The 11,743-nt window shown below is 35.5% G+C and overlaps 1 protein-coding gene across 1 annotated transcript; it reads right to left on the reverse strand.

Annotated features, from left to right (window-relative positions):
• Positions 1-3,879: 3,879 nt before the first annotated feature.
• On the reverse strand, positions 3,880-8,345 carry LOC145814157 (uncharacterized). The gene is made up of 6 exons (XM_082910680.1): positions 7,559-8,345; positions 7,254-7,475; positions 6,964-7,056; positions 6,767-6,871; positions 6,423-6,626; positions 3,880-3,912 (listed from the first exon to the last, which is right to left on the reverse strand). Exons 1-6 carry the CDS (start codon positions 7,748-7,750, stop codon positions 3,880-3,882), a joined length of 849 nt encoding a protein of 282 aa, XP_082766806.1. The 5' UTR covers positions 7,751-8,345.
• Positions 8,346-11,743: the final 3,398 nt, after the last annotated feature.

Here is an 11,743-nt window from a genome sequence, read left to right on the forward strand (position 1 = left end):
TTTTGGTAGTAAATAATTTATTTTACATAAATTATGTTCAATAAAATAATTATGTTTATACATATACTTTTATATTAATATGGATGTATATACTATATAAATAATATATGTTGCATATATAATCATGTGGTGCTATAGAGGTGTAGTGGGAAGAGTGTGGTGTATAAGGTTTATGGTGCGGAAGGTTGGCGGTTCGAGTCTCCGCAAGAACGGATCAAATTGTTCTACAACGAATTATCGTCATGAATGGCACTTGATAGCGTCACGAATAGTGTCTACCATGACATTAAAGTGTCACTGAAAAGTTTTAGTCTTGATGGTGTAATGACACTTACAAGTGTCCCTAACTCTTTTTTTAATGGCGCTTGATAGTGCCAAAAATAATATCTACCATGACATTAAAATGTCATTGAAAGTTTTCAGCTATGATGGTGCAGTGGCACTTGCAAGTATCTACCGTGGCACTCGTATCTACCGTAGCACCGATAGAAGTGGCACTTGTTCAAAATGCCACAAGACCAAAAAATGTCATTAGAAGAATAGTTTTGTGACACTTTCAAATGTCACTAAACTAAGAAAATGTTGTAGTGATGTTTCAGCTAGTGTTTTCAACAAATTGAAAGTAAAAAAAATGTAGTATATTTCTTATTTTATTACTTTTAAATGACTTTGAATGACGTGATATTGAAATTAGATCTCATATGATAAAATATTTAATAATTTAAAATATATCATTTATTAAACACATCATTAAAAATAATTTTTAAGGGCGATAAATCAAGTGTCTCGCAATTTTTTTTTTTTTTTTTTTTTTTTTTTTTTTTTTTTTTTTTTGAAACAAAAACTATTAGAGTAAGTGGTGTGCGTTGAAAACAATTAAAGTGGGAGGGATATCATCATCCAAAACTTTAATTAGTGCCTTTGGAACCATTTTGACAGAAAAGAAAGCACACGTGCAACAATCTTAATCTTGGGTGGCCTTTTAACATAATACATAATGGACTTATTCGTCTTGGATCAATCCTCCTAATTAGCAATGTAAGTCAGTTATTGACCCACGTGTTCCACAATAAAATTGATTTAATTGTAATAGTATATATATATATATATATTTTATTTTGCTGCTTTAAAAAATATATATATATTATTTTTTTAACCATATAATAAGATGTTAAAGTCACAATTTCTCATTAATCTGAAATTATATTGGACGGTGTTTTGGAGCTGTGGTGGGCTCGATTTTGGATTCTTTTCAATGATCCAAATCATACAATGTGTAAAACTTATCGAGTATATCATCCTTGTAAAAGATCACATTGATCGGATGTCGATAGCCATTTGAACAGTTTGTATTTATTTTAATAGCGATTATAATTTTTAAAATAAATTGCAGGCACAAATACAATCTGGTTAAATGGTCATCGATATCTGATTAATATAATTGTTTGCAAGGATTATGTACTCGATGAACTCTACATATTAAACCGTTTGGATCATCTAGATGGGCTCAATTCAGGCCCAATGAGACTCAACAGCACCATCCAGTCAATTTTTGAACTTGAGAAGAGTTACATCCAGATGTTAGTAAGTTGGGAAAGTCTATAGTACATTTTGTTTAAAAAATGTATGGTACATCGAAAATCAATGGCTCAGATTGAGCCACATCATTAAAAGTGACCTGGTAAGCAGGTCACTTTTTATAGTTATGAGCTAAAATCATATTTGTTCATAACTATAATCAAATTAATCATAACTTAGTTATGAGCTCTCATCACTTATCTCATAACCATATCTCATAACCAGCACCATTTTGTTGATAACCAATATCATATATTTCATAACTACAATCACATATCTCATAACTACATCTCATAACCAATATCCTTTAGCTCATAATCACAACACTCTGATCATAACCACTATCACATATCTCATAACTATTAATCACATATCTCATAACTACTACTCATATAGCTCATAACCACATCTTATAACCAATCCCCCTTTGACTCATAACCAACATTACATATCTCATAATCAACACCCTTTTGCTCATAACCACATTACTTTGATCATAACCAATATCACATATCTTATAACTAATAACCACATATCTCATAACCAAACACCCTTTTGACTCATAACTACATCACTTTGCTCATAACCAAAATCACATATCTCATAATCAACAATCATATATCTCATAACCAACACTCTTTGGCTTATAACTAACATCACATATATCATAACTACTAATCACATATCTCATAACACCCTTTGCACTACAGGAAAAAACACTTTTAGTGACCAACATTTCTGGTCGCAAAAAGGTCAAATCTGGTCGCTAATAGTTTTTAGCGACCAAAAAAAGTTGGTCGCAATTTGGTCGCCAAAAGTCCGTCACAGAAGGTTTTTGGAGACCAAAAGTGAAGTTGGTCGCGGAAAATCATCATTTGCGACAACATTCTTTGGTCGCGGAATGCTCTTGAATTTGTCAAAATTGATCCTATTGCGACTAAGAATTTGGTCGCTAAAAGTCTACTTTCTGCGACCATCTATTTTGGTCGCTGAAAGATAACCATTTGCGACGAAAATATTGGTCGCAGAAAGTAGACTTTTAGCTACCAGAATAATTCTAGTCGCGGAAAGTGAGCATTGGCGACGAAGGTTTTGGTCGCTGAAAGTGGACTTTTGGCGACCAGAATAATTCTGGTCGCAGAAAATGATCATTGGCGACGAAATTTTTGGTCGCTAAAAGTGGGATTTTGGCGACCAGAATCTTGTTGGTCACAGAAAGTGAGCATTGGCGACGAAAGTTTTGGTCGCGAAAAGTGGGATTTTGGCGACCAGGATCTTGTTGGTCACAGAAAGGGTGTGTTTAGCAATTCCTAGAGGCTTTTTGCGACTAAAAACATATTGGTCGCAAAAAAACATTTAATTTCAAAATTGATTCTTTTAAATATAATGCTAAATTTTTTGTAATACCTATAATACATTTGCAATTAATACATAATTCATGCCCATCCAATCAATTTTAATATACCAATCCAATCTAAAAAAAAAAAAACCATCAATTATAAAGTCAAAATAATAATTAATATATTTACAACCACCTGTCAATATCAACATATTACATGCCCAAAATAACCATCCATTCTTATAATAAATTCACCACATCAAAAATCAAAAAAACCATCAATTATAAAGTCAAAATAGTAATTAATATATTTACAACCACCTGTCAATATCAACACATTACACGTCCAAAATAACCATCCATCCTTACAATAAATTCACCACATCAAAAAATATTTAACAAAACATCAAAGATTTCAAATGCATGTCATATTTGTCCGATGCGAAGTATCTCAAAAACTCCACATATATATATGCACAACTTAGAATTAATGCATCGGCAAACTCAGATCCATAAACATGCATGACTACGCCTCTAGCTAGCTACCTGCAATAAAAAAATAAAAAAAAATTGAAGAAAGCGTTGTTAATAATAATATATTTGTTTACATTTCTAAATAAAAAATAAAAAAAAAACCACAACACCACCACATTATTACCATCCTTACAGTTCGTGTATTATCTCCTCCATCACTAGTTCAATCCCTAACTATGTAAATAGAATTATTATCCATGTATAGATTGTAAATAGAATATTCTGTTAACAAGACAGTCATAGAAATGTAACTATGTAACTATGTACCTAAATCCAATAATTTAATACCAAGTCATGTACTGAAAATAAGGCACCTCAACCTATGTCCCTCAACCATCCAACTATGTACCTAAATCCGAATGAAATTAACCTATGAAACCAATCAAATCAATATTAGACCATCATATGAATGGATGCCAACACGACAGTCATAGATCAACTGTCAAAATCAGATCTATGAGCTGATAAATTGAAACAAATCCCAGAAGTATTCACAAACCATCAAAAGCAATAGTACTTACTCATCAAAAGAGTCGTATCCACTACCATTGCTGTAGGAACCCACACTTTATGTCCTCATCATGTTCATGAGCATCGGTATGGTTATGACTTGTTTAGCTTGCATGTGTATGTTGTGATTTGTTTCGCTTGAGCTAATGCGATCCATGTCTTGATTTGAAGCCTTGTGATTTGTCTAAGTGTAGTATGCTTGTCTCGTTCCTTCCTTAATGTGAAACTTAGGTCACGCCTTGCCTGAGTTATGCTAGCCGATGTTATTCCAAGCCGAGGTCATCCTTAGTCTAGTATTAGTATCTTGAAACCCCTTGTCGACCTCAGTCCTTGCCTTGACCACTTTAGCCGAGATGTTACCTTGCACCAAGTGATCTCGTCCTGGAAGTGGTATGACCTAGGCCGAGGTGTGGCGCATCTAGGCCAAGATGTGGCACAGCTTAGTCAAGTGTTGTCCCTCCTAGCCGAGGTCATTGTCATCTTAGTTGCCGAAGTCTTTTGTTAGCCGATGTCACTCCTTGCCGGAGTGCCACTCCGTGTGGCTTGTTAAGTATGCCTTGTTGTTAGCCGATGTCATAGCCTGTCAGAGAGCCCATACCGCTTTGCTTGTTGAACACCCTTCCACCATGCTTTGTCTGGCCTGTCAGCCACCTTTTCAGGATGAACCCAACCAATCGCCGCCACGTGTCTCAGCAGAGGGTTAACCCCAGAACCGGGTATAGAAAACTATCATTTGGTGTCATAACCTTGTCTTGTAGAGAGAGAAGCTCTAGGAGGAAGAAAGAGTTTTAGAGTGAGGAAGTAGATCTTCAAGCTTGATTTCTAGAGATCCAACCGTTAGATCCGCGTTCTAAGGTTAGATTCTTGATCTACTCGTGATGTTCTTTATGTTTATGTTATTGCATTGCATGATTGAAAATGATTTGTAAGCCATGCATCGTTTTGAAGCTCGATTTTAGAAAGAGAAAATGACATTCATGTGTTCTTCAAGAAAGTCTTGTTTTGATCCGAAAGCTTTATGCCTAGATTCACGTTTTGTGTTTGTTCTTGCATGATTTCCAAGTATGGGTACCCAGGTCCATGTTTTCAAACTCATAGCACGAAAACCTCAGATTTGTGATGGCAGATTACGATCAAACATTCGTATTTTTCATGTTTTCACACTCATGTTCTTCATGTTCATCAACAGAGGGAAACCCAGAGTTTCCCGACCTCTTTTCCTTGCATGTGGCCCTCGGGGACACACCTCGGCGAAGAGGTGTGGAACCTCGGCCTAGACCTGGTTGGTGCCAGCATGTTTTCCGAAAACATTTGTGTACATGAGAGACTTGTTTGAAAGCGCATTCAATAGGCTTTGCCCTGTGTTTGTAGGACTTGGGCTTGCCTCAACCCCGACGTGTGAAGAAACTATGTGAGTGGTATTTCTAATAAAGCTATGTTACACTTGTTTTGATAAATCTTGTTTTGCCTTGTCTTGAAAAGTATTTGATTTAGCATGAATGACTATCCCTACTTGTATATTAAACACTATCTTGTTTTGATGACTCGTCTTGAAAGTCCTTAGTTGCAGGGGACTATAATGCAACTGCACTCTTGTCTTGACAGTCCTTAGTGCTAGAGGACTCTAAACTTTCGCAGCACAGCTTGTCTTGAAAGTCCTTAGTTGCAGGGGACTATAATGCAACTGCACTCTTGTCTTGAAAGTCCTTAGTTGCAGGGGACTATAATGCAACTGCACTCTTGTCTTGGAATTGTCATCACCCTCTTGTATTAAGTAGATGTAATAACATCCAAAGAACTTGAAAGGCCGGCAATGAACTTGATTTCCCTCTTGATTGTAAAGTATGCTATGTATTGTTTTGAAAGAAATCTTGGATATCAATCATGCAAAACCTTTATTTCTAATATCATTCACTGAGTATCCAAGCTCACCCTCTCTATATATATGTAGGTGATGAACAAGAAGGCATTGAGGCCTAGACGTGATTGCCGATGTGTTTTGGGTGCCTTGCCGACATGTTTTGGACTTGTGTTTTGCACCATCTTGAAGATCATGCTTCTCGGCTTATTTTTCATTTGCACTTGTATATGTCGGCTTGAGAAGCCTTTTGGTCAAGATGTGTTTTGTATTTCATTTCATTCTTGTATCTAAGTTGTGAGACTTGTAAAGATGTTTGATGTATGACATTCTACTGGACTTATGCACGGCTCTCATGGACTATTTAGATTTTGTATATGTATATATATTGCTTCCGCACTTGTAAGCCCCATATTTTATACTCTGATTGTGTGTGATTTTTGTAAGACGGCCTTCGGTAACCTCGGGTTACTGGCCATCACGGCACCAAACTACTAGGGGCGGTTTGGGGGCGTGACAATTGCCCTGCATTTGTCTCATAAAGTGTTCAAACTGCTCAAAGCGTCCTTCATATGATTGAATTATCCCTTTCAGTGATGCTACCTCTTCTTTAAGGCCCTTAACCTCTTCATCACGTGCTTGTAATGACCTAGTTGTAGACTTGAATGCAGAAGACGGCTTTGGACCAACCCCGAAACCTCTCAAATACCCTGAACGCTTCCCAAGGACTTGAACAGTAATTTCCTCCTGTGTTAGCGGAGTTGCTCCAGGCTGTGAAGATTCCTCACGAAGTTGGTCCATCTTTTCCTGTTTGTGTTAAAAAAAGAAAAGAAAAGAAAAGAAAAGAAAAAAAAAAAGGATCAACAGTTATCCTATTTTACAAGTACACTAACTAGTTAAGCATTATATAGGACTATGAATAACAAATATAATGAAGGTATACTTACATATAACTCCGCACAAACTGGTTCAATCCAATCTTTTTTTTTCTTACTCCAATGTGAGGTCTTGAAAAAATCTACAATGTGAGGCTCCTTTCCAGTTTCAATTCCCTACATGAAACATATAAAATGCAAGCTTAGTAATATTGTTAATAAAAAAATTGCAGCATTAACTATAAGTTTTAAAACAAAAAATATGTTACCTCAATTGAGATTGCTGCTGAAAATGACCTTGAACCCATGGTGTGATTATAGGGTAACTTTTTCCTGTTGGCTATATTTCTTGTTGACCGTTTCTACAATGCAATAGAAATATTAACTTAAAAATCAATATCCAAGCATGGTTCCTATATCTTTCCCTCCATCTCTGCAATTTCCTTACTCTGTCTCATATATAATTGTATATTATTTGAATTTCAAAGAAACTTGGGACCTTTGAGTTATTCATTGTAGTGCAATTAAAAGAAACATCCATGACTGTTAAGTTAATTACCTTGTGTGTGTCACCAAGAAACACTTCATCAATCATGTATCTCCAATCTTCTTCGCTCACCCCAGCAAATGGTTTACTATAAGGATCTGTACCTTCTTTCACCAACTCTTTGTAATGTTCATGCATATGATATCGCCAGCCTTTAAACAAATGTGTGGCCTTTGTGTCAATGATTTCTTGTGGAAGTGGACTCTCATCATATCCTTCAATCTCAAACTTATCCTGTCCCAATTAAACATAAAATGAAAATTAAACATCTTATATATTAATTACTTCAATCTCAACAACTATAAAAATTAAATTACCCGCAAGGATTGTACAATAGCTGCTCGAATGACTGGTGGAACGTCCTCCCAATTTTTTGTTCCTTGCAATGGGGCTTGCAATCGAATTTGTGCCCCCAATTCGTTAGCGGCCTTGGTGGCATTAAGCCCCACAAATGTCCTCCTCTCAATAGAAACTCCAACAAAAAGCTTCTTCCCACCATGTTGGCTCATGAGTCTACTACTGTTCTTACCCCTAGTTGGACCTCGTACTCGCTTTGCAGATGGACCTATATTATAAACACAAAATGAAACACTATTATAGGCTGCTGCTAAATAAACTTCTGTTGCTGTATATACAGAGCAGATTTTAAGAACTCTCTTTAAATAGCATATGTGAATGAAGATTACTATGTGTCATATAATGTTCATAGGTTGCTGCTGCTGCTGCTATATAGGTTGCTGTAGATTTTAAGAACTCTCAAGTTTAAAGCATCATGGAATGTATATGCCTTTATTCAAGCTTGCTATTATGTCATGTTCATGATTATAAGATTACTATGTCTAAGATAAGATGACTGAACATGCCTGTAATCCTGACTATATCAGCCTCGACTGCATAGAATGGTAAAATTATTTCAACATTAGGAACATGTAGATGCTCTGTTCTATTGGCTAATTTTTCTGGCCTAACTGCAGCAAGATTTAGCTTCTTAACTTCTTTAACTAACTGCAGCAACCTCCAGGAACTGGACATAGGCCTTAACAGGTTCAAAGGTGAATTACCAACTTTGATTGCTAATTTTTCAACTACTCTTCAACAGCTGATTGCAGGAGCAAACCAGATATCAGAGGGAAGGAGGGAGAGGTTTTGATCGTAATGATATTAGATCGTAACCAATATCGCTTTGAGCATTACCAAAGACCACTTCAATTGTAACCAACAATACCACTTTATAGAGGGCAGAGGGAAGGAGGGAGAGGTTTTGCTCAATGGCAACTGCTCAAATTCTGGTAATATGTTTATTTGTTTGATTGAATCAAATACTTATTTTTCTCTATATATTTCTTCTCTTAAGCTTTACAAGATAAGGGTAGGAAAAACAGTAATTCTAAGAATCCAAAAAAATAAACTAAAAAAAAATGTCTAGAATTTGTAGAATTTGTAATCAAAGATTAAGATTTATTTATACTGTGCTCCCACAATAATAACTTTAAATATAGACATTTGTTTTACAAGTATAAAATACTATTCTTGCATATGACCGTTTATCTTAAGATTACCCCTAAGAAAAATATTCTAACTCTCCTATTAATTTGAAAAACTTGTCAAGGATTAATTGCGTGAAAAATACTATTTCCAGATATGACCATTTATACCACCGGAGTGGTGGTGGAGTGGAAGGTGTTGGCCTTTTACACCAGTGAGTAAGACTCGATTTCTAATGGCATAACTAGCGTTTTTCATTTATGGTTGAAACTGATCGTGTTGTGCTCCGTGCGTGACTCTACCTTCTGAGTTGGAGGTTGATGCATTCTCATTTTATTCCGGTTGTGAATCTCTTCATATGAGTTAGGATAAATCTAACCTACACCCCGAAACTTAAGGGGTGCAACGATGCTACCAAAGAATACCTTTTTTTTCTAATTGAAAAAAATAAAAATAAAAAATATGACCATTTATATTAATATTACCCCTTCAAACAAGAATTCAGACTCTACTATAAATTTGGAAAGCTAACATCGAGAAAGTCACTTCCTTTCCTGCATAAAAAGAAGATGCAAAAGAGCTACTGGCTGAAAATTAAAATCCTGTCAATCAACTTGGTTTCTTCTACACTTTGACCAACTATTAGAAAACATTAATTAGATGGCATAAATATCAACTATGGGGAAACTTACGTCCAATTCTGATGAAAGCATTAGATCAGAAATCATGTCAATAACCCCTGGTAGTTGGGAATCTTGGGATAAGGTTTTGTTGAGTTGCACAGTTATGTTTTTATCCTCTAGATTTGGCCTTGAATGATTTACTATATTGTAAAACTAATACTTTATGGTTTTCATTCTTATGAAGGCTGTTCAGCTCAACAAATTTGATTACAGACTTTCAAATAGGTTGGACACAGATTTACAAAAGCTTAGATGCAGAGTTAACTATCATGCCTTGAAGTTCACTGATCCTATAATTGACATGGGTGAACAATTGGTCCATCGAAAGAAGATGAGAAGCAAGCATTTTATTGCCCTTCACCTAAGGTAATCTCTCTATTGAATGAAGATGAGAAGCAAGCTCCTGAGATAACTAACTCAACCTTAAGTTTTTACTGCTTAAGACTTCGTTAACCTCAGTTAAATTTCATCTCTGAAGCTCATAATGACCACAACTGACAGACCAATCTTGTACTTTTCCAGTGCAGTCTGAGCTCCAGAGAGTTGGTTTAAACACGAATTCCCTTCTGAGACCTCAAATCTCAAATCACATGGATAAAAAAAATGCCTCAAATATCAGGGTGAAAGCTCTTTAACCAAAAAGAAGAAGAACAGGAAAGCCTAACTCCAATGTATCAGAATGCTTCAAATTCTGCTGCAACTGCTTCGAATAATATGATACATATACCTAACAGTGCTTTGAATCCATTGAAGTGCTTGATAAATAACCTAACATAGTTTTGAATCCACTGTTAGAAAAATAACTACTAGTCGAAGCCCTTTGCCTGCAGCAAAGGTAAAACCTTAGGGCATATGGAGGAGCAATGTCACTCAAAAAGGAATAGAAAGAGAGGGGAAAAGCTATAGACACAACCAAGTCTGATTGGCTTCTTTCTTAAAACCAGTAGTGAAAAAGTCATTTGACTGACAGCAAAAGATAATTATCATATTGAATTTGCAGAATGCTTTGACACTGCCCAAGAGATCAATACAATTCAATCTTAGCAAATGGAGAACATCATTGCAAATGTATTGCCAAAATACAGAGTTGCCTACTTCAGAAAACAGCTGGACATAGGTGGAGGGAATGTCAAAGACAAAATCACAGAGATCGCAGAGATTGTGAACATCACAAGCAACCTAAAGAGGATCAAATTGATACCATGAATTTATTATTTCCCTTTGTAGAGATCAAAGAAAATGACTAGAGGAAATAAGAACAGAAAGAACAGAAAAAATAAATAATTAATTAAAAAAATGTGAGGGTAGGGAACAGATTAGAACTCCTAAGGGTGGAATGGTAAGGTTGCTCCATTGTGATGTGGCACAGAGTATAGTATGGGCAGCCCATATATTTATAGGAAAGAGACCTACTGAATTGTAGTTCATTATATATATATATATATATATTCTTTAGGTGCCAAGGGAAAAAGTTTAAAAACAACATTCACCACTAGTGGGCTAATATCCAGATGTTGCATGCATGGTAGTCCCAATGTGAAATAAAGGTTCCAGATTACAAAGAATGAGGCCAGAACAATATCATTATAAAACTACCCATTATAATTCCTTCATGACATGTCATAGTAGTCCTAGCCATGATATCCAAATGAAATATTGAATGATAAATATAGCTTAATTTACATAACAAACAAATTGATATAGCCAGATCTGTAACAATCACACAATTGAAATGAGTTTCGTTAATATACAAAAAGGACAGCACCAGCTGACAACCAGTTGAAGATACACTGTCTGGATTACTAAACAATAAATGCCTTGCACTCTTTATTGACTAATTGTCTCTCACTTTATCTTTTAGGTGCCGTTTGTGACTTCAAAGATCTCTTTTTTCATTGTCTCTCACAGAGTCATACTTCAATACTAACAAATTTTAATCATAATCACTCAAAAAAGAGTAAGCATGTAGTAACACTTACCAATATCAACTGTTTGCGAAGATGGAGAGGCATCCACAGGAGATAGACTTGCAAATGCATCCACAGGAGATGCAGCTGGGAGCTCAACCAGGTTTGCCTCTAACATTGAGGTCGTCGACCTCCTCTTAGTGGCTTGCCCAGGTGGCATCTGTGCAGTCTTTGTATCTAACAAATGAATTGTAAGCAACCAAAAGTAAAAATTTAAAATGCATGACAATTTATGAAATTATAAGATAACCTAATACTGTAATATTAGAACCACATTACAAGTCAAGAAATTATCAACAAAAAAATTCATTACAATTTGAATCATCACTAAACATGTCTTCAATTTTTTTATCAACAAACAAAATAA

Source organism: Camellia sinensis, unplaced genomic scaffold (assembly GCF_055761805.1).
Source record: "Camellia sinensis isolate YWXY unplaced genomic scaffold, ASM5576180v1 Unanchor1, whole genome shotgun sequence".
NCBI classification, from domain to species: domain Eukaryota; kingdom Viridiplantae; phylum Streptophyta; class Magnoliopsida; order Ericales; family Theaceae; genus Camellia; species Camellia sinensis.